Raw genomic sequence first — 23,873 nt, 5'->3', positions numbered from 1 at the left:
TTTGCATAAGGACTCCAGTCACACTGGATGGGGGCCAGCCACTCCCCGACCCCCGTGATCCCAGTTTTTACGATGATGTATTTAAGGTGCATGTGTGCCTGCTAAGTCGCTCCAGTCGTGTCCAGTTCTTTGCAAACCTATGGACTGTAGCCCACCAGGCTCCACTGAAAAAGGGACTCTCCAGGCATAAATACTACAGAGGGTTGCCATGCCCTCCTCCAGGAGGTCTTCCCGACCCAGGGATCAAACCCGTGTCTCCTGCATTGGTAGATGGATTCTTTAACACTGGAGCCACCTGGGAAGTGCCACCTGGGAAGCCTCATACTTAAGGTAGTTTATTTTATTATTCTTAAATTTTTGACCACACCCTGCCACATGTGGGACCCAACCAGGCTTGGAACCCACACCCCCTGCACTGGACCACCAGGGAAGTCCCTCTCATGATCTCACTTTAACTTGATTACCGGATCTGCAAATAAGGTCACATGCTAAGGCACCGGGGGATTGGGTGCCTTTATCTTTCCCAGGGGCCACAATTCAACTCATAGCATATGCCCTCTTATAAAATGAATCATGCTTGAAACGCCTATAATGACAAACCCATGAATTGTGTACAGGATGGATCATACCATCCAGGATAAACTTACAAGTCTATGAAGGCTTCATAGAAACACAAAAAACAATTACAATGTGCAAAGGATGTACTGTGATTTTACCAAGAAAAGTGAGCATTTTAACCTAAGGGTATATTAAATTCACTACATTTGATGCTTTTTAATGATCAATGATAAAGAAAATACATGTAGACCCAAAAGACCCCAAAAAATCTAGATTTTTTTTTTTTTTTTGCTAAAAAGTTGCATTGGGGCCAGTTATCATGCTATAAATACTAAACAGATAATCACAGAACACTTTTATATAATAAACACAGAGAACTTGTCTACCTTATTCACAAAATCTGATTCACACCCTGTTTAAGAAACACAAGCATTTGTGACGTAAACGAAGCCACCCTTGGCTTTGCTCATCGCCTCCCACAAAGGGTCATCCACTCTCCAGGGTTGTTCTGGAAGCTTTTGGCTCTGCAGGCACTGATTTCAGCAGGCACCACTTCAGTTCCTGACATGGCTTCTCAACGCACAGCGTCAGGACCAGCCCAGCGATGAAGGTCAGCAAGCAGTGTCCCGAGAACAGATACAACTAGAGAGAGAGGGACGGAGCGGACACGGTCTTACTACGAGATTCCAGTTGTGGTTGGGCCCTCAAGGGCCCCATCTTGGCTGTATGAAATAGATCTGTAAGACCAACAGCGCAAACATTAAAGAGGAGGAAAGAACAATACTACCCTATACTGAAGTCCCCCCTCCAATAAAACAAAGGACAATAGGCTTTTGAGAAATAAACAGAGAAGCAGCTTCCAGTGAAGCCAATAGTCTGTACTGTTCCAGGAGAGAACAAGGGTGACGCTGCATGCAGCTGGGGCGGGGGCAGCCTCACCATGTTGACGTCTGCGTAGTGAATCAGCGTCTCCTGCAGCCCGTTGTAGAGGATGATGAGGGTGGGGTGCACCAGGTAGCAGGCGTAGCTGATGCTGGCCAGGCAAGTCCAGACACCGCAGGAGAGCAGCCGACTCACCAGACCTGGGGGAACAGGCACCGATCCCAGAGTGGCGAGCCCCTCCTGAGCCTGGGAATGCGGGGGGTCACCGCAGCTCCCTCTGGGTCCTGCCCCTGAGTCTGTGAACCTTCTGCTGCTGCTGCTGCTGCTGAGTCACTTCAGTCGTGTCCGACTCTGTGTGACCCCATAGACGGCAGCCCACCAGGCTCCCTGGGATTCTCCAGGCAAGAACACTGGAGTGGGTTGCCATTTCCTTCTCCAAGAACCTTCTTCAAGGTCTTTATTCATTATATGTTTTCTGGTTGTTGTTTTTGTTTTTTTTTTTTTGCTGTGCTGTGCGGCCTAGGGGATCTTAGTTCCTTGACAAGGTATCAAACTTTCACCACCTGCATTGGAAGGGCTGAGTCTTAACCCTCAGACCACCAAGGAAGTCCATATTCTTTTTAAGTGTGTGCTAAGTTGCTTCATTTGTGTCTGACTCTTTGCGACCCCATGGACTGTAGCCCACCAGGCTCCTCTGTCCATGGAATTCTCCAGTCAAGAACACTGGAGTGGGTTGCCATTTCATTCTCCAGGGGATCTTCCCAACCCAGGGATCGAACTCACGTCTCTTACATCTCCTGCATGGGCAGGCAGTTTCTTTACCACTGTCATCACGTGGAGAATGTACTAAAACAGATAAGCCAAAGCCAAAAACAAAACGAACTTCAGCTCCCTGTTGTAGACATATAATAATAATGAGAGGCTCAATATTGTATCTTCTACAACTGGACTGTCCCGTATGATAGCTATGAGCCACTTGTGGCTATTGAATTTAAAGGAAGTAAAATAAAAACAGTGAGAAATTCCCTCGCTGAGTAAGACCAATGACTCTCTGCAGTGGGGTAAATGGTGATATCCCCCCAAACTGTGTCCACCTGGAACCTCAAAATTGGGAATAAGGGTCTTTGCAGATGTCATTGGGCTTCCTTGGTGGCTCAGACGGTAAAGAATCTGCCTGCAATGCAGGAGACCTGGGTTTGATTGCTGAACTGGGAAGATGCCCTGGAGAAGGGAATGATATAGTTAAGATAAGGAATGAGAGGTGAGGTCATCTTAGATCAGGGTGGGCCCTGAATCCAAAATGTCCTTGAAACAGACAGAAAAGGCGTCCCGGACACAGAGGAGAAGCACGGGGACATGGCCACGTGAAGACGGGGACAGACTGGAGTGGCGCACCAGGGCTGGCGAGGGACCAGGAGAGCGCGGGGCAGGGTCCCCTCAGGGCTCCCAGGAGGGCCTTGCCCACGCCTTGATCTTCAGTTTCTAGCCTCCAGAACTGAGTGCTCAAGCTCAGTCGCTCAGTCGTGTCCGACTCTGTGTGACCCCATGGACTGTAGCTGCCAGGCTCCTCTGTCCATGGGATTCTCCAGAACAGAACGCTGGCATGGGCTGCCACGCCCTCCTCCAGGGGACCTTCCCAACTCAGGATCGAACCCGAGTCTCCTGCGTCTCATGTATTGCAGGCAGATTTTTACTTGCTGAGCCACTTCCAAAATCAGAAAATCAGCTTCTGTTATTTCAAGCCACACACACGCGCGCGCGCACACACACACACACACACAGAGAAAAGAAAACATCTAGACTAATCTTTTAAAATCACAAACCAGATCATGTCACCTGGCATTTAGAAAAAAATCCAAGTTCCTCCCAAGGCCTTGATGGGCCAGCATGACCCGAGCCCTGCCCACTTCTCTGTCCTCACTGCCATCTCTCTCCTGCTGGATCCTTGACCCAGACTCGCTGCTTTTCTTGCTGTTCTCCTCACCCACTCAGCATGTTCCAGACTGGAGAACTCTGCCTAAGGATTCCATCTGCCTGGAGTGCTTTGGTATCACGTATTTGCAAATGCACCCCTAATCCAGTTACCCTCCCACCCCTGCTATTTTTTGCTTTTTTAATTTTTGGTGTTGATGCAAGGCTTGCAGGATCTTAGTTCCCTGACCAGGGATCAAACCCGTATCCTTGGCAATGAAAGCATGGAGTCCTAACTACTAGGCAGCCAGGGAAATCCTCCGGCTTGTGTTTACTCGCCATATTTATCTGCATCTGAAATTATATTACAAATATATTTACTTCATATGGCTCTGCAGGAATTTCCTATGGCTGCTGTAACAATCTACACAAACATGGTGGCTTAAAACAACAGAAATTTGTTCTCCCATCATTCTGGGGACCAGAGGCCCAAAATCAACATCACGGGCCAAGATCAAGGTGTTGATAGGATCACATTCCCCTGGAGGCTCTTCGGAAGAATCCTTGCCTCATCTCTTCCAGCTCTGGTGCCTTGACACTCCATGGCTTGCGGTCACAGCACTCCGATCAACACCAGTGTTTTCAAGAATCTCTCTGCTGCATCTTCACGTCACCAGTTCCTCTGTGTGTGTGTGTGTGTGAAACCTCCCTCTGTTCCTTCTATAGGGAAACGTGTGATTACTTTCAGGACCCACCCAAATAATCCAAAATAATCTCCCTTTCTCAAGATCCTTGACCACAGCTGCAAGCTGCCAAGGAATTTGGACCTAATGATGGAGACCATTATTCAGGCTGCTAGGGTCTCCTGGTCTCTCACTTCCCCTACCCCATAGCAATCTCCTACAGAGAGGGATTTTTCTTATTTATTGTGATATCCTCAGCATCTAGAGCAGTGCTTGGCATAGAGCAAGCTTTCAATTAAGTATTTTATGCAATCAAGTGAATACATAGAACTCACAGTCAAAGGCACAAGCTATTCCTGTGAAACAAACAAGATAGCTGTAGACTTAATTCAGTTTAAAAAAAAAATCCATGCCACAATATGAAAGTAACCTCAGTGCCAATCAACAGATAAATGGAGGGAATTCCGTGGTGGTCCCAGTGGCTAGGACTCTGTGCCGAAGTTGTAGGTTTGATCCCTGGGCAGGGAACTAAGATCTCTCAAGCAAACAAACAAAAATAGATGAATGGATAAGAAAATGTAGCTTATATATATATACAACAAAACATTTGTTATTTAGTCGCTGAGTCATTCCTAACTCTTTGCATCCCCATGCACTGTAGCGCGCCAGGCTCACTCCGTTCATGGGATTTCCCAGGCAAGAACACTGGAGTGAATTTCCTTCTCCCGGGGATCTTCCTGACCCAGGGATTGAACCTGCGTCTCTTATATCCTCTGCATTGGCAGGTGGATTCTTCTTTACCAGCGAGCCACCTGAGAAATGTAACCAATTACTGTTGACTCACAGGGCTATCACAGTAGACAGGGATCCTGGGATGCTGGCCAGCACAGCAGAGCTGGCCGGTGCCAGGCCAGGGGGAGCAGCTGTTTATGTTCTGAGACTCTGTCAACAGTTCACGGTCACCGTCCTCATTGGCGGTCACGCAATCCAAACCCATAAATGCAAACACGTCCGTCAGAACACAGCCCGACTCCCCTGTAACAGCGTTCTCCAAAGAAAGGAAAGCTTTTCACACTGACATATGGAAGGACAGATCTCTCAGCATTCTGTATGCATAAAAGTGCATGAACAATCTGAGTAATCAAACACCTGGAGTAGGGAGGGGGCTGGCACGCAGAAATGGAGAGGGAGCTGCGGGCTGCGTCCTGGGCCCCAGACTCGCTTTCCAGCTGTGTGACCTTCACAGCCGGCTTCATCTCCAGGCTCCATTTTCCTTGCTGAGAAACAGAGCTGTTTATAGCTCTACCTGTAGTGGTGTGGCCAGTGCCGCCGGGGGCCACAGGAGAACTTCTCCGCGGGGCCTCACCTGAGCTTGCACTCAATAAGCAGGACTCGTTATGTTCACTTCATCAGGTTGTCCCAACACCTTTGCTGAGGTTAACGGGTTTGGATTCACAGGCCAAATTTTAAACGCATCCTGATTGTTTCCCAGAGGCCCCAAATGTGTGGTGTCCCCACGAGGCTCTATTCCATCATCTCAGGGTTTCCAGGCAGCCGGAGAGCTCAGAACCTCAGCTGGGAGATTCCTGCCAGCCTTTCTTGGTCATTTGCTGACACCTCAAGCACCTCGTGGGCTTCTCTGGTGGCTCAGACCGTAAAGAATCTGCCTGCGATGCAAGAGACCCGGGTTTGATCCCAGGGTTGGGAAGATTCCCCTGGAGAAGGGAACAGCAACCCACTCCAGTATTCTGGCCTGGAAAATGCCATGGACAGAGGAGCCTGGTGGGCTGCAGTCCATGGGGTTGCAGAGAGTCGAACACGCCTGAGCAACTAACAGTAGCACACTAGCAAGTACCTTGTGCCCAATAGAGAGGAAAGGAGGGAAAGTCAGGCGATTTGAACAGACACTGCTAATCTAGGGAAGATCCTTTCTTTCCATTTAAGCTCTTTTTCTGTTCCACTCTGAAAGGCTGGCTCAACAGAAAGAGTGTCCCCGTTATCAAAGGGCTGAGGGGGTGCTGGTAACTCTTTAGTTCAGATGATCAGAGGAGGAGACTAGGGTGGGGGTGGCCAGTACTCTAGTCCCAGCACGAGGATTTTCTTCCTCACGACGTTACCTTACCTGCTCACTTCCAATTTCTTTGTTTTCTTTTTTTTTAAACAAAGCATTTTCTTTCTTTTTTTATAAAAAAACTTACTTATTTGATTTTCTGCACTAAGTCTTACTTGCAGCACTCACGATCTTTCGGTTGTGGCATATGAACTCAGAGTTTCAGCACGTGGGATCTAGTTCCCCAACCAGGGGTCAAACCCGGGCTCCCTGCATTTGGGAGCGTGGAGTCTTAGCCACAGGATCACCAGGAAGTCCCTATTTTAATTTCCAAACTAGCTTCATTGGAGAGGCTGCCGATTTTTCTTTTAGAACTTGCACGTGTATATAAACAGGTATAAACATCTAAAACACAACATATGGGTAAGTAAGGAAGCATCAGTCGCTCGGTTGTGTCCGACTTTGCGATCCCATGGGCTGCAGCCCTCCAGGCTCCTCCGTCCATGGCACTTTCCGGGCAAGGATACTGGAACGGGTTGCCACCTCCCTCTCCAGAGTACACGGGTGGTTTCCCCAAATACGCAGACAAAGGCTGTTTCTGAGTCACCGTCAGTCACTCATCGGTCACTACTAGTCCATGCACATGCTCTGACGTTGTCGCCCTTGACAGACCAGCGTGTGAGCCCCGTGCAAGCCCCACACTGCACCCTACCTCCGTAGCCTTCCTGACACGCGAACACGACCCAGCCCACGGCCGCCGCCCACAGGGTCCGGTGGAGGCCTTGGTAGACAGCAGCGGCGCCAGACGAGGTGGGGGAGACGTCATCCACCCTGTAGGCCAGGGCGACCACCAGCAGGAGGGTCGACAGGGCGCACCCCCAGCCCAGCAGAACCTGCCCCTGGGGGAGAGAGGGGCACTGCTCACAGCCCGTCCTGGCCACGGTGCACAGCATCCCTGTTACGTCGACATTTTGCGTGTTATCAGTCATTTCAGGGTCATTTGGTAAACCTCAATCAGGGCCCAGACTGGACTGGAACAGAAAGGTCAGCTTAGCGGTTACGAAAGGCTAGGGTGGTGGTGGGGAGGGGGCCAGAAGGATGTTCTTCCAAGGATCTCTCTTGCTTCCCTGCTGCAGTTCCCTAGGTGCTATGGTGACATCTACATCGACATGAGCCAGCGTCTTAGTACTCCACTGTCTTGTCTCTAAAGAGAAGCTCTCCCTCGGGTCTCAGGCTCCTGCCCTAGGTTCTGGCAACAGGGAACAGAGTTACTTCCTCAAGAGCTCTCCGCGAGCCTCTTCTCTGAGCCTAGGGTCCGTTTCGCTCTTAGAATGTGCGCTGCCTTATCTCATCCCTACTGCATGGAACATGCCTCAGCGGCCTGGGGCGGGGACTTGGTGTTCTTTTCTGGCTTACAGTTTGCCCTTGGCCTGCTCATTCTTCTGAGTCATTCCTCCAGCTGAGCCCGACTTGTGCTCCAACTCCATACTCCCTGGTCCTGACTGGTCCTTGAAGCGGCTCCCAAATGCCCCGTCTTATCGCAGGGTCTCCCCTCTGTCCACACCCATTTTCCCCTTGGGCGTTATGAACCTGCACTACACTAAAGCACCTCGTGTGTGTGTGTGTGTGTGTGCACGCGTGCACGCATGTGTTGGATCTGCGTTGTTGCACAAGGGCTTTCTCTGCTTGCGGTGAGCAGGAGCTGCTCCTGCGTGTGGGCTTCTCCTTGCGGGACTTCTCCTGTGGAGCCCAGGCTCGAGGCACACTGGCTTCGGCAGTCTTGGTGACCAGGCTTAGTTGCTCTGAGACATGTGGCGTCTTCCTACACCAGGGATCAAACCCATGTCCCCTGCATTGCAAGGTGGATTCTTAACCACCGGACCACAGAGACGTCCCAAAGCACCTCTGAATGGCCTTCTGTTAGAATGTACAACCTGATCATGCATTTTCAAGGGAGCATCGTAACTCCAGCCTATAGGAAAAGTCACGTAGCCCCTGTGGATCCATTACTTCCCGTGACGCCCTAGCTCCTGTTCCTGCTGTGAGCAACACACGGCTTTCCAAGGCCCAGGGCCTCATCTCTAGAGCATTTAGATGAGGCATCCACAAAACTCGACAAACCAAAGGAGGGCCTAGCAGAGGGGATCTGGGGTCAGCACGGCCCAGTAATAGTGCAAGGGGATTCTTGACCCTTCTTTCACTGAGAAGCAAATTATCCTCCATTCACTTATTGAGTGATTGCAGAACCAGATGCTAGAAATTCAGAGGTGCATAGGAACATGTTCTGCCCTCAAGGTCTTGTGGATCAACAAAAGTCATACGAATAGGTTTTGCACGAGGCAATGCCAAAGAATGCTCAGACTACCGCACAACTGCACTCATCTCACACGCTAGTAAAGTCATGCTCCAAATTCTCCAAGGCAGGCTTCAGCAATACGTGAACCGTGAACTTCCAGATGTTCAAGCTGGTTTTAGAAAAGGCAAAGGAACCAGAGATCAAATTGCGAACATCTGTTGGATCATGGAGAAAGCAAGAGAATTCCAGAAAAACGTCTGCTTTATTGACTATGCCAAAGCCTTTGACTGTGTGGATCACCACAAACTGTGGAAAATTCTGAAAGAGATGGGAACACCAGACCACCTGACCTGTCTCTTGAGAAATCTCTATGTAGGTCAGGAAGCAACAGTTACAACTGGACATGGAACAACAGACTGGTTCCAAATAGGAAAAGGAGTACATCAAGGCTGTATATTGTCACCCTGCTTATTTAACTTATATGCAGAGTACATCATGAGAAACGTTGGGCTGAATGAAGCACAAGCTGGAATCAAGATTGCTGATATCAAGAACTTCAGATATGCAAATAACACCACCCTTATGCAGAAAGTGAAGAAGAACTAAAGAGCCTCTTGATAAAAGTGAAAGAGGAAAGTGAAAAAGTTGGCTTAAAGCTCAACATTCAAAAAACTAAGATCATGGCATCCAGTCCCATCACTTCATGGCAAATAGATGGGGAAACAGTGGAAACAGTGGCAGACTTCTTTATATTTTCGGGCTCCAAAATCACTGCAGATGGTGATTACAGCCATGAAATTACTTACTTACTCCTTGGAAGGAAAGTTATGACCAACCTAGACAGCATATTGAAAAGCAGAGATATTACTTTGCCAACAAGGTCCATCTAGTCAAAGCTATGGTTTTTCCAGTAGTCATGTATGGATGTGAGAGTTGGACTGTGAAGAAAGCTGATCGCCGAAGAATTGATGCTTTTGAACTGTGGTGTTGGAGAAGACTCTTGAGAGTCCCTTGGACTGCAAGGAGATCCAATCAGTCCATCCTAAAGGAAATCAGTCCTGAATATTCACTGGAAGGACTGATGTTGAAGCTGAAACTCCCAATACTTTGGCCACCTGATGGGAAGAACTGACTCATGTGAAAAGACCTGATGCTAGGAAAGGCTGAAGGCAGGAGGAAAAGGGGATGATAGAGGATGAGATGATTGGATGGCATCACTGACTCAATGGACATGAGTTTGAGTGAACTCCAGGAGCTGGTGATGGACAGGGAGGCTTGGTGTGCTGCAGTCCATGGAATGCAAACACGGCTGAGCAACTGAACGAACTGAGGCTAAGGTAGTGCTTTAGATCGATTGCCCTGAGGGTGGATTTGAGATCAGACTAGAGGCAAGAAAACTAGTGAAGAAGACCAGCTAAGAGATGAGGCGGGCTTGAACAAGGTGAGGTGGAAAGGCCCCGAGAGGACAGTAGGAGAAACAGTCCCAGGGGCTTGGTGGCTGACTGGATGGGGAGGGGTGGGCAACAGGCAGGAGGCACCCAAGATGAACCCAGGTTTCTGGCTTGACCTATGACCTTGGATGGTGAACCAGAATGAACCCACAGGGAAGTAACCCCATCTGGAAGGTAAAGCGACAGCTTTCTAAATACCGCAGACCGGATTCCCAGATGGAACCATCAAATCTGACCAAGAATCTTATTTCTAGAAGCCAAAGAGCTTTTGCTATTGAAGAAAATCCAGCGCACGTCACCATGACCTTCCAGAAGAAGGGCTTGCCCTTGCCATGTCACTGGGTGTGTTTTGCCACATCAAAGGTTTCTCTGGGTCTGTACCAAGGCTCCAATGGTGGGACCCGGCTGGGTGCTGGATCTGGAGCTTTCTAAGGGGGAGCTCAGGGAGGAAAGCAGAGAATCAGGCAAGAAGACAAGGTTCCTCTTATTCTCTGGTATCAAGAGCCTTGCGGACACAGCACAGGACAGTTAAGTACCCGGAAGTCGGCCTCCTGCCCAGGGCTTTGGAAGAGCCTGGCCAAGGGCAGTCCGACCCCGAGTGACCCTGGCTCCTACAGTGCGGCCTGGGGAAGCCAGTACCTTTGTTCTGAGAATGTTTGCCTGGCGGTTTTGGTGCAGGAAAAGGCTCAGTAAGAGGCCCACGAGGAATGGCCCGTACCGACAGTAGGGCTTCGTGTAGTACTCCAGGAAATACAGTCTGGCTGCCTCGTCACTGAAAAATACAAGGACATGAGGCCAGAGGTTACATCTGATCTGGACGTGGATAAAGGACTCTCTCAGACGTTCAAGAAACATGCTTCCCAGAAGTGAACCTCTTCTGAAAGACATGAATCTCTCTGTGGAAGCTCTCACCAGATTGGGTGCTTGGGCCCCAGCCCTGGAGATTCGCATCCGGTTGGCCCAGGGCGGTGCTTTCTGGAAGCATCAGTGAGATGCAATCCCCACCCCCACCCACAGGTGACTCACGCGCGTCTGGGGTTGGGAACCACAGGGCACCGCAGGAGCGAGCCTCCTTCTCGGCCGCCGGCTGCGCGCACAGAAGCCGACGGGTCATGGGAAGGACGTGGCGCCTCTCTGCTCTAAAAGCCTGGGGCGTGCTAGTCACTCATCCATTCATCTGTTCCACTCGCGTTTGGGGCACTATCTTTTTTCTTTTTGGCCATGCTGTGTGGCATGTGGGATCTTAGTTCCCTGACCAGGGATCGAACCCTTGCCCCCTGCCGTGGAAGCATGGAGTCCCAACCACTGGTCTGCCAGGGAAGTCAGTCCCTTGAGCACTTCTGTGCCACGCACAGTTCTGGGCTAGTTCACCCTGGGGGGTCAGTGAAGGCTGCTCTGAGAAGATGACATACGTACAGACACCTGTAGGGAGTGAAGGAGCTCGCCTTGCCCAGATCTGGATTCTAGAGGAACAGTGTTCTCGCGTGAGGGAACAGCATGTTCAAGGGCCCTGAGGAGGAAGCCTGTTGGGTGTGTGGAGGGAAGGACGCTGTTGAGACCTGTCCAGAGTCAGCGGGTGGGGGAGAGACAGATGACGCCAGACAGGGATTCTGCCCTGAGAACAATGGAAGGATTGAGCAGACGACCGACAGCATCCGACTTCCTTCTGCAGCAGCCTGACTGCTGTGCTGAGAACAGATGAGCAGGAAACGTCACCGGTTTCCCTGCAGACTCAGGGCGGCACTGAGGAGGGGCTGCCACACGCACCCCACGGGAGAGGCAGACTAGCACAGTGGGTAAGGTCCTAGGTTCCGCTCACACCTGTGCCACTCACTAGGTGTATGGCCTTGAAGGGGCAACCCCAACCTCGTTAAATTTCTGTCTCTCCATCCCACAACAGAGCTTCCAAGCAGCAGTTCCCCACTGGAGGAGAAACGCCATACGGCCACGTGGGGGCACCCCTTTCCTCCCAGAAGCATTTCAGTGGGCAAGAGTGAGCTCCCTGTGTTCAGAGCAGATCCCCAGCGCGAGTTGAAAGAGTCAGAGTTTGGAAACAAACACGCAATGAACTTTCCCATCCAGGCCGAACGGTTCCCACCCACATTTCCGCAGGAGCCGACGTGCACAGGGCTAAGAGCCTGGCATCCGTCAGCAGCCCTGCCTGGGAGGTCCTGGCTGTCCTGAGGGCAGGCGAGGGACAGAGCCGGCAGTTACCTGGCTTCTGACGGAGCTGCCACCGGAAGGTTGTGAGCCAGTGTGAGCAGAGCAGAGGCTGTGCAAGATGCCAGGAGCAGTGTGGCCCCGAGCAGGATGAGGGCACGCTGACTTCTGCAAAGAAGAGAGCACGTTCACTTTCCTTCTGCCAGCCTGCCTTTTTGAGAGGCTGGCATGGGGCCAAGTGTGTCCAGAGCTGGGCTGGAGTTAAAAGCCTGAATTAGACTTCAGTCTTGAGCGCTTATTAGCAGCCCAATCCTGCGCAGTGAAATCCTTGCCTTTGAATAGCTTCATCTTCCTGCTGAAATGTACCGTGACGAGACAGTGCTTGGGAAAGTCCCTTGCCACCCATGAAGCACTAAACGGACTGAAGTGGAGGGGCTTCCCTGGGGGTCCACTGGTTAAGACTCCGAACTTCCACTGCAGTGGGTACGGGTTCCATCCCTGGTCAGGGAACTAAGATCCCACATGCCACTAGGTGCGACAAAAAGAAAAATAAAAAATAATAATAATAATAAAAATTGAGAAGTGGTGATTGACTCAGGAGAGAGATGACCGGCAGGCACAGAGGAGGGGGACAGGGTAACACGAGGACCCGGGGATCCTCCCCCCAACCCAAATGCAGATCTGACAAGTGTCAGGGTTCAGGTGGTTCGTGTGGAGGTAAGAATGAGGGTAGGGGTGGAACAGGGGAACAAGGACGGCCAATGCAAGGCACTATCACGGTGGTCAATGCTCAGTTCTTCCAGAATGTTCTGTGGAGCCTTCTGAAATGCACCTCCAAACTGTCCTAAGTGGGTGAAAGAAATATTTCCCTACCACCTTCCAGCCCCCTTGGGTCAAACATGGCTCCACAGAAACTAATTCCTCCGCAATTAGGGACTCTGTACATAGGCCGAGAGGGTTCGGTTCTGAGGCAGGAACTGAGGTGTAGGGATAGAGGCTCAGAGTGAGACAGTATCTGGTTGTATCTACTGGGAACCAGGAGGGTTAGGACCAGGAGGGTCTGCAGTGGAAGAAATGCCCAACACGGATGCCAGACCAACCAGGCACAGCCCTGCCTTTGGCAATCCTAGTCCAGTGCTGAAGTTGCCGTGGTTCTTCATGAGGAAGAGATGAGATGCCATTTGCTTCACACCATAGTGATTTAGGGAGTAAATCATCATCTAGAGTGCCAATTCTAGTTCAGTATTTGTCCTTGGAGTGCAGGAGGCGTCTTAGCTCAGTGGTGCAGTAATTGACTAGCAATGTCTGCCATGAATGAGTGTGGGCAGGGCAGGTATGGTAACCATGCTATATATTTACCATGTCTTATTTATTTATTTATTTTTTGCTGAACCATGGCTCAGTGGTAAAGAACCCATCTGCCAATGCAGGAGATGTGAGTTCGATCCCTGAGTAGGGAAGATCCCCTGGAGAAGGAAATGGCAACCCACACCAGTATTCTTGCCTGGGAAATCCCACGGACAGAGGAGTCTGGTGGGTCTACAGTCTATGGGGTCACCAAAGGACACGACTTAGTGACTAAACAACAACCACTGCCACCCGCAGGAAGCATGCAGTATCTTAGTTCCCTGACCAGGGATCAAACCCACACTACCTGCAGTGAAAGGGCAGGTTCTTAACCACTGGCCACCAGGAAGTCCCAATTCATCATGCCTTTCGCAGACCCTCCAGTTCTGTCCTCCTTGAATTACTAGAATTCTACACGAGTGTGTTCTCCGAGGGGGAAAAAGCCCTACATTTTATACCTCCTCCCATTTAGAGGCTAAACGTGCCAGCACAGTCACAGGCTCATGCGGTGCCGGTTTCCAGGTGAGGAGCTAAGACCCTTCTCCCACGATGGCCCCTCAGAAAGACGCTGACCCTGGGGCCAGGCTGTCTCAGTCACAGGGACACTCAAGCAGGTTCCCACCAGGCCTAGAGTGCAGAGGTACTGAGAACTCATTGTCCTCGGTGGGTGGGTGGGTAAACCATCTGGTCAGGCCATCCAATAAAAACCCACATCCACTCGAGTAAATATTTGTCTAACTCCCTGGGGAACTGGAGCCCAAACCGTGGCACCTCTGCTGGCTATCACAGCTACGAAGACTCTACTAAAAGCTTCCCAGGACAGACTGTTGTGGGCTGGATTGTGTCCCCCAGCCCTGCAAATTGTAACCTCCACGACCTCAGAGTGTGGCTCCATTTGGAGATGGAGTCATTAGAGAGATAATTAAGGCGAAATGAGGTCGGTCGTTGGGGTGCATCTTAATCCAGTGGGACTCGTGTCTGTGTAAGAAGAGGAGATTAGGACACAGACAGCCCGGAGGGAAGGCCATGTGAGGAGGCACGGACGTCTACAAGCCAAGGAGAGAGGCCTTGGAATAAACCAGCGCTTCCTTCACTAAATACCCTAAATGCCAGCAGTGAGGGCATCCTGCTGCCAGGGCGCCTCCGACAGAGCCGGTAGAGACTTGCCCGTCCTCCTTGGCCAAGGCTCCAGGGTTGGCCGAGCCGTGCACCTGCCCTCCAGGTGCCTGCAGTAGCCCTTGCAGCAGCCACAGCCCATCACAAAGGGCATGTGCTGGTTGCCATGGGTACGATCTCACTTTCTCCTCCAACCCCGAGGTGAAGTGCGTGTGAGATCTCCATTTCACAGATGTGAAAGATGATGCGAGTCCAGTGCCTTATGCTGAGCCCCCAGCTTTGAACCCACATCTGCTGACTCAAACTCTATATCAGCAATCCACCTCTGTGCCCAGCGGAAGCATGGAACATTTTTTTTTTAAGTAGTCAGCCCAAATCTCTTACATTTGCAGTTAGAAAACTTCACGTGCTTCAGATATGCATGTAAAAAAAATAGATCTGCCTTTTAAAAAATTGTTAAATTCTTAAATTAAAATTAGGATGCATTTTCCTTGCCCAAGATCCTTGACTGTTTGCATAGCACTGGAGTAGGAAACATCACAGGTCAGCCTGTGATTTAAATGTCTCCTTGCAAAAAGTATTAAGAGGTAACCACAAAACAGAGCTAGTCAACACATATTTAGAATTCAGCCACATGCCCAGTAATCAAAGACTTACAAATTAGATGTGAAAAATGAATGTTTTCTTATATATCTTAAAATAATAATGTTTAAAAAGCAAAAATAGATCCTGTTAATAGTCCATATTGGCAATGGTATAATTAGATGACCAGAGGACTGAATATTGCTACAACCTTTAAGGCAAGCAATCTGTCATTATACTTCAAGATCTCCAAAGACACTCATGCCCTTTGACTCTGAAACTCTTCTTAAGAACCTGCATTCTAGAAATATCAGAGTTGGAGACAAATGGTAACTACAAAGGTGTTTCTGAGACTGTTATTGATAAAAGCACAAAATAGGAAATAATCTATTTAACACTAGAGGAAGGTATAGGTCAACTACAGTTCATTCACAAATATGAAATATTATACAGACATTGAAAGTCTGTTTACTTAAGGGACTTCCTGGTGGTCCAGTGGTTAAGAATCCTCCTGCCAATGCAGGGGCATGGGTTCGATCCTTGGTCCGAGAAGATCCCACATGCCTCGGGACAGCTAAGTCTGCCAGCCACAACTCCTTGGCCTCTGTGTGCAACTACTGATGTTTGCGCCTAGAGCCCTTGCTCTGAGACAAGAGAAGCCACCAAAATGAGAAGCCCGAGCTCTGCAGCTAGAGAAAGCCCATGAAGCAACAAAGACCCAGAACAGCCAAAAATAAAAATAATTTTTTTAAAAAGTACATTCACTTGAACAATAAAATAATATAGGAAAATGATTATGTCATTAAACTATTAGAACAAATGTCTAAAGTATATATGCAGAATTCTTTCATGTATAAAAAACTGTGCAGAATAAAAGAAGCGAAGAATAAACATCAAAATATCGACAGTGAAATCACTCTCCTTAAGTGAGGAAACAGGCCTAGGGTGATTGTTTTTTTTTTCTCTTTCTTTAGCATAATGTTTTCCAGTGTTTCTTAAATTGAACATGTATTTGAACAAAAAAGAATAATAAATCTTTTAAAATATGGTGTGGATAATCCAGAACTTTTAAGTTTTCCTGTGAATTATTGGGGCCTTAGAGCTTTTCTAAAACTAACAAAATTAAGGTGATAAATACCCAAAGTGGAGAAGCAGGCACGCTGATGTCTTACTTGGGGTGCTGTAAATTATCTCACTCTTTCTGAAGAGTCATTTCATGATATATAACAAGCACTGCAAAATTGTTCTTCCCCTTTGACCTAATAATTCCACCAGGAAACAGGTCCCCAAGGAAATAAATACAGAAGAGGAGAAAGTGGCCTGTTCAAAGACATGTACTGAGGAGCCATTTATAATCATGAAACACTGGAAACAATCTGAGTGCCCACCACAAAAGATGGTATATAAATCCTAAACCTGACAAGTCAGCAGGTCACACAGCCTTATGCGGAAACGTTTATAAGAACAGTGAAGTGGGAAAAAACCACAAAGATTAGAGGAGAAGGCGGAAGAAATAAACAGTGGTGGAGTCAGGGTCCACACGTTTCTGAAAAGTGAGTTTCTCAGTTCTAAATGGTAAGAGCTGCTTTGCCCAGGACTGGGGGCTCTCTAAGAGTTTTACGAAAGGTGAGGAGAAACACTTGTTTCCGTTAGACTCACTTTCCGTGGATGAAGACGATCGCCGGAGTGGTGAGGTGGAACTGAAAGTCATTGGCGAGATACCACGTCCAGCCGTGGCACTGGAAAGAGACCAGCAAAGTCACTCCTGTCCTCCCCTTAACCAGTGGCTCGCCTCCCGGGACCAGAAGGAGGAGCTCGGCGGGGGGCGGGGGGGTGAGGCGATTTCCACGGGAAGAGAAAGGACTTGAGTTAGACATGTTTCAGATACCTCATCTCAACTCTGCAGAGGGAAATGGCAGCCCACTCCAGCGTTCTCGCCTAGGGAACCCCGTGGACGGAGAAGCCTGGTGGGCTGCTGTCCACAGGGTCGCACAGAGTCAGACACGACTGAAGTGACTTAGCATGCATGCATGCATTGCAGAGGGAAATGGCAGCCCACTCCAGCGTTCTCGCCTAGGGAACCCCGTGGACGGAGAAGCCTGGTGGGCTGCTGTCCACAGGGTCGCACAGAGTCAGACACGACTGAAGTGACTTAGCATGCATGCATGCATTGCAGAGGGAAATGGCAGCCCACTCCGGCGTTCTTGCCTGGAGAATCCCAGGGACAGAGGAGCCCGCTGGGCTGCCGTCTATGGGGTCGCACAGAGTTGGACATGACTGAAGCGACTTAGCAGCAGCAGCAGCATCTCAACTCACCCTCCTAACAATCCCAGAGGAGTAGGTATTATTATTGCCATTTACACCCTGGAAATTCAGACATGCTTTCTCTCTTGTATAAGACAACAATCACAGCTAACCTCCCAGGGCAGTGGTGGGAACTGAATTCCACCACCGTGTCACGGGTGTGAGGAGTAATTACCCTTACAGCCCGGTTGGGGTTGGAAGGCCCGTGTTGCTGTCTCTTCCTTGCCCTCCCCCAACTCCAGGTGCAGAGAATGTGTTCATTTATTTTATTCTATTTTTGATTTGATAGACCGTGCTCCTTGAGAACGGAGGTCTGACTGCGGACGAGCGTTCGCAGGAAACCCCAGAGTTCCCATACGTGACCGATGTGAGAGCACCTGGCCGGAGTGACCTCGTCCAGGGCTGTCCGTGCCTGTGGGGTGCGAGGCGGGCCCTGTGTCTCTAATTCAGGGTGAGACGATTCCTGGGGGCAAGTCTCCCCAGGGCTTCAGAGGTGAGAGGCGTCTCGGTCTCCCCTCCCACCCCGTCGCTCCTGAGGAGACCAGGCTAATCAGAAGTGACAGCTTCGCTGGTCCCACCTGTGACCCCAGCCGGGCTGCCCCCGGGAAGGCGGCCCGGCCTCTGCTCCGGGGGCGTCCATCACGGAGGGTGATGGGGGGTCCGCCTGAAGGCAGTTAGATGGTGACGGACGCCCTGTGGAAGCTGCTGGGCCCTTGTGAGCCAAAGGCAGCCGTCTGGTTGGTCAGCGGTCATGGAGTCACACTCTAGTCATTCTCCTTTCAGCAGTGCTTTCTGCTGCTGCTAAGTCGCGTCAGTCGTGTCCGACTCTGTGCGACCCCATAGACAGCAGCCCCCCAGGCTCCTCTGTCCCTGGGGTTCTCCAGGCAAGAACACTGGAGTGGGTTGCTATTTCCTCTCTAACGTGTGGCATGCATGCTAAGCTGCTTCAATCGTGTCTGACTCTATGCGACCCTATGGACAGCAGCCCACCAGGCTCCTCTGTCCACGGGATTCTCTAGGCAAGACTGCTGGAGCGGGTTGCCTTTTCCCTCTCCGCAGTGCTTTCGAGGCAGGTGCAAAATCATTGACGCGGTTTAATTACAGCTATCTCACTTCCATTTGCTCCAAGCTCATCAGGAGGAAGCTGGGGCTTCGAGGAAGCACGACCCAAATACACAGACGTTGTGATCTGGCTGGACATGGAGTAGAACTCATTACGGGGAGGGTGTGGTGACTCCTTCAGCCCCAATCTCGGTTCTCTGGATGGAGGTGAAGGCGTCCTTCCCGCTGGGGTGGCGTGGCCCTAGACGGCACAGTGATGCCTGTCCTGGACGCAGCTGCCCCGGCCCGCCTCGGGGCCCCCCGGCCCGCTCCCTCTCTGCTTTCCCAGCGCCCACCCCGCCAGGGCTGGTGCAGCAACCCCCACCTCACACCCGAGGCGAGCCTCCCTCCCACAGCCCACCTTCCTACAGCGTCGCGATTACTCCCAGAAGGTGCCAGAAGGGAACGTGCGCCGGATCGCGCCCCTCCGCCCCTCCGTGGAAGACTTGAACGCACCGCATCCTGGACCGACAGGAAGTTATTTAGCAACAGCAAGTTCGTCCACCAGGCGCGCCGGCAGTTCTCCAGGTGAAGCTTGGGCACCTCCCAGACGGGCCCCCAGGGCACAAGGGAGAACAGTCCGACCAGCAAGCACACCGAATACAGGTGAAGAGGCTGCAGCCTGGCGGGAAAGAGCGGTGAGAGAATGATTCTCCGCGGGGGCTCCATTCGGTCCCTTGGGGCGGGGGGTCACATAGCAATGGTGGATAAGATGCTCAGAAATAGACTGTCCTGGGGGAGGGACCACCTCCTCACACCCCTCAAACCTCCCCTTCATTCGTGGGTTTAAAGCCGCGTAGGTGGTACGATGCAAAAATACTGTTCTTCGTGGAGCAAGTCGTATGTGGAAGCCCCTCTGCTGGGAACTTTCTAAACCTGTCCAGTAACCGTGACGTCAGTTTTACTGATGAGCAAATTAGAGCTCAGAAGTTTGAGCCACTTACCCAGGGCGGTCCAACCATGTGTCAGCACTGACGCTGTTCCCTGTTCTTTCAGGGGCCTCCCTGGATGAAAATAGCTTTCCATACCTCCTTTTATCCTCCCCTCCTGCCTCACTTCATTTCTTCCCTCCTTCCCTCACACACCACCTCCTTCCAAGCAGGATCCGCGGCAGCTACAAGCTGATGAAGGGGGCACTAGGTGTCTAGACTGGGGCTGTTCAATAGAATGTAATAATTCCAGCCACAGCAGCCGTTCAGCTAGCACATTCCAGCGGCCGCATTTTAAAAAGTCAACAGTACAATTAGTTTTAATAATATACTTCATTGGGTCAATACATTCAAAATATTGTCATTTCAACAGATAGCTAATATGAAAAACTATTGAGCTTTTTTGCGCTCTTTTCTTTCACCCAGTCTTTAGAAGCCTGTGCATATTAGATATTTGCAGCCTATCTCACTGGTCTACCCGTCTCTGGGGGGAGGGGTGGCGTAGGGACAACACAGAAGGCACATGCAATAGGGGTGTGGCTTCTGGGTGGCCCCCAGCAGAGCCCTCTTTTTTTAAATAAAATATTTGAAAATCCAGGGCAGTACAAGGGCAGAGAGCCCATGGCCCAGAAGCATCTCTAAACATCTCAGAGGGGGCTTCAGGGCCTGGGGTTGGGGGTGACAGATGGGGAGGGCAGGGCACCTAGAAGAGCAGTCCCAGCAGAGGTGTGGGTCTGCACCCCGCCTCTGTTCAGCACCCCACCTCGGGTCAGCACCCCACCTCTGGTCTGCACCCCACAGAGATGACCTCCTTCCTAGAGAGCATCAGGAGGGCAGGAGGGTGGTGGGTATCTGGGAGCAGGCCTGAGGTTGCTGATCAGAGTCTGAGGGCAAGCGCGCCGACTCTGCCAGGATGCACCTTCCTGGACCAGCTCAGGCTGTGGATGCAGAGCCCTGGCCGGGTCCTGGGTCCTGCCTGGTCAGCCATCTCACTGCGCTGCCGTGCAGATGCTCCCTCGAGCCTGGGCTCGCACCCCTGCCCCGGCCTCCCCCCACCATCTATCGCCTCCATCTCCCCAGGAGAACCAGTCGGCCCCTGCTCCCCTCTGAACCGGAATCCGGGTCAGACACCCTCCGGAGGCGGCATCCCACCTTGGGCAGGCTCACGGCTGGGGTGGCGGGGGGAGCAGAGGCTGCTGGGGGGCCGCGCCTGGGGGGTTACAGGGGAAAGAACACAAGACGTGTGTTCTAGTTTTGTCTAAATTTTTCACACTGAGAAAATCGGGTGACTCCTCCCTTTCCTCTCCTGCGGAAAAGGGGGCTGATGGTTCCTTAGCTTCCTCTAAGGAGAAGGAGGACTCCTGAGATTTTCTAAGAAAACTGAAGTCTTGGAGAATGGAGTTATGGTTGCTGGGGGGAAGGGTCGGGGGAAGGGAGAGTCAGGAGTTTGGGAAGGACAGGTACACAAGGCTCTATTTAAAATGGATAACCAGACTTCCCTGGTGGGCCAGAGGTAAGGAATCCACCTTGCAGTGCAGGGGATGTGGGCTCGCTCCCTGGTCCGGGAAGATTCCCCATGCCTCAGGACAATGAAGCCCGCGGACCTCACTGTGGGATTAAAACTCGATGCAGCCAAATAAATAAATATCAAAAAAACCCTTAAAATGGATCACCAACAAGGACCCACTGTAGAGCACGGGAACTCCGCTCACTGTCATGTGGCAGCCTGGCTGGGAGGGAGTCTGCGGGAGAAAGGACACATGGGTCTGCATGGCTGAGTCCCTGTGCTGTCCACCAGAAACTGTCACAACATTGTTAATCAGCCATACCCCAACACAAAATAAAAAGTTAAAAAAAAAAACCTGAAACGTGGGATGTGTCATATAAATATACACGCCCTTCAAGTGTTCGTCCAGGTTTGAAGATTTAAAGTCAAAGTGGAAAGATTAAAACGTGTGATACTAGCCAGTGCTGTGGGGTGTAAGAGGCCTTCTCATACCTGGCCAGGTGGGAAGGTCAATTGGAAAACGTCCATCGGTACATTCAATGCACCAAACCATCGATTCCACTCATAGGCATTTACCCTGCAAACGTGCCCAGACAGTTGCACAAAAATGTACAGACTTTGTGTCACCGTCTAATAAGGCTGCAAAAAAACTTGGAAATCACCTTCAGGCCCATCATGGAGAGCAGTTAAATACATGCTGGATGGTCCACCCACACGGCGCCATCCCGGCAACCTTAAAATCAGTGAGGTGAGTTCTTCCGTGCAGTTAGAGAAAGATGCCAAATGATTAAGTTAATCATTAAGCTATGTGCAAAATAATGCAGTATTAAGTATAGTTCTATTCATGGGTGGGGAAAAGAATATATAAATACATGGAAAGTCCCTGCAAGAATTAATTCATAAGAAGCTGTTACCAAAGCTGTCCTGTGGGAGGTGAGACTGGAAGGGGTGCCTTTATTTTTAGTATATAACCTTCTGCTACAGTTAGACATTATTATCAGTAATTTTTTAAACTTAAACCAATGGGTGGGGGCTTCCCAGGAGGGATTCTTCCCAAGAGGTAAAGAATCCGCTTGCCAGTGCAGGAGATGCAGGAGACTCGGGTTCAATCTCTGGGTCAGAAAGATCCCCTGGAGGAGGAAATGGCAACCCACTCCAGTATTCTTGCCTGGAAAAGTCGATGGACAGAGGAGGTTGATGGGCTACAGTTCATGGGGTCGCAGAGAGTCGGACATGACAGAGTGCACACATCCATAAACTAATTTTTTAGAAAAAGTGTCATTTCTTTTTTTAATACTTATGTGGCTGAGTTGGGTCTTCGTTGTGACACGCGGGCTCGAGAGAGAGTGGACTCAGTAGCCCCAAGGCTTGTGGGGTCTTAGTTCCTTGACCAAGGGTCGAACCCGGGCCCCCTGCATTTGGAAGGTGGATTCTTAACCACTGGACCACCAGGGAAGTCCTACTCGTAAACTCATTTTTAACTAGTGGCTCCTACTTGGAATAATCCCACAGTTTTAGGGGTCGGAGCCTCTTTCCTCCTTGCTTCCTGTGAGATATCTATAAGGTTTTACCATAGAAGCTTTCACGTTTTCTGAAACTTGCAGAAGCCCCGACTTGGTCTGCCTCTCTTGCCCTCGCCCCCGTCTGTTCTCTGCCCTGCAGCCAGAGTGGTTCTTGCAAATGAAAATTTGACCATACCATCCCCCTACAGGAACCCCCAGAAGGCTTCTCCTCGCTGAGTAAAATGGGAAGCCTTATGGCTGCCCCGGCTCTAGAGACTTGGAGGCCCTCCCCCACCCTCACCTCCCTGCCGTCACCCCTCCCGCTCTCTCCTGGAGGCTCGCTCCGCTCCGCACGCTCAGGCTCTCTGAGATCCTGCAGACACCTCAACCATGGCTCTCCTCAGGGCCTTTGCTATTGGTTCTGCAGAATGGACCCTTCTTCCCTCAGGGGATCTTCTTTGCTTAGAACATTCCTTTCCTTCCTTCAGGATTCTCGACAAATGCATTTTCCCTGACCACCCTTCCAGAGGAAGACACTATCTTGCTTCCTTCTCTAAATTATCACTTGTACCCTTATCATCACTGACCTGGTATAAGAGCATTTGCATATCGAAACTTAGAGTTGCATCTTTATCTGTTTACTGTCTATCTCTAGTCACTAGAATGTAACCCCCATGCCAGAAGGCATCTGCATGGTTTGTGTGCTTATGTGTGCTTAGTTGCTTAGTCATATCTGACTCTTTGCAACCCTACAGTCCATGGAATTCTCCAGGCCAGAATACTGGAGTGGGTAGCCTTTCCCTTCTCCAGGGGATCTTTCAACCCAGGGATCAAACCCAGGTCTCCCACATTGCAAGCAGATTCTTTACCAGCTGAGCCACCAGGGAAGTCCAAGCATACTGGAGTGGGTAGCCTCTTCCTTCTCCAGTATATCTTCCCAACCCAGGAATCGAACCAGGATCTCCTGCATTGCAGGTGGATTCTTTACCAGGTGAGCTACCAGGGCTTCCCTGCATGGTTTATCAACTGCTGAATCTTCAGAGCCTGGGACAGTGCCCGGTACATAGTAGGCCCTCAGTAAAGACAGAAAGAAGAAGTGATCTTGCATCTACTCTTCTTGGAGTTATAAGGGCAGGGAATAAATCATATTTGAGCTGGATGGCATCACCGACTCGATGGACATGAGTTTGAGCGAACTCCGGGAGTTGGTGATGGACAGGGAGGCCTGGCATCACAAAGAGTCGGACACGACTGAGCGACTGAACTGAACTGAAGAACAGCAAGTCTTGTTGAATGGGAACATCAAAATAGCTAGGAGCATGGCTGCCTTCTCACTGGGTTGACCTTAAAGAGGGTGAGTCCAGTCTGCAGGTTGGTAACGCTTCCCCCATACCCCAACCAAGTTCTGTCCCAGCTTGGACGCATTTGCTCTCTTCCTGGCTCCCAGCGGGCACTCTCCCGGAGCTCCCCATCTCAAGAACGTCCTCCCCATCC

General features: G+C 50.6%; 1 protein-coding gene across 1 annotated transcript in view; it reads right to left on the bottom strand.

Moving 5' to 3' along the window:
• Positions 1-873: 873 nt before the first annotated feature.
• The window catches only part of LOC129549640 (O-acyltransferase like protein-like), a 63,282-nt gene continuing 40,282 nt past the window's right edge, over positions 874-23,873 (bottom strand). Inside the window, exons 9-15 of the mRNA XM_088833414.1 lie at positions 18,898-19,063; positions 16,696-16,775; positions 12,046-12,159; positions 10,471-10,603; positions 6,797-6,983; positions 1,498-1,640; positions 874-1,200 (exon numbers count right to left, since the gene is read on the bottom strand). Of these exons, the coding sequence (XP_088689540.1) occupies positions 1,045-1,200; positions 1,498-1,640; positions 6,797-6,983; positions 10,471-10,603; positions 12,046-12,159; positions 16,696-16,775; positions 18,898-19,063 (979 nt within the window). The 3' untranslated portion in view covers positions 874-1,044. The remainder of the gene's footprint in view (positions 1,201-1,497; positions 1,641-6,796; positions 6,984-10,470; positions 10,604-12,045; positions 12,160-16,695; positions 16,776-18,897; positions 19,064-23,873) is intronic.

Source organism: Moschus berezovskii, chromosome 28, assembly GCF_049115385.1.
Source record: "Moschus berezovskii isolate FMDL1 chromosome 28, NW_MosBer_1.0, whole genome shotgun sequence".
Lineage (NCBI taxonomy): Eukaryota > Metazoa > Chordata > Mammalia > Artiodactyla > Moschidae > Moschus > Moschus berezovskii.
Note: the sequence above shows the minus strand (reverse complement) of the source record. Positions and strands in the feature narration are given on the sequence as shown.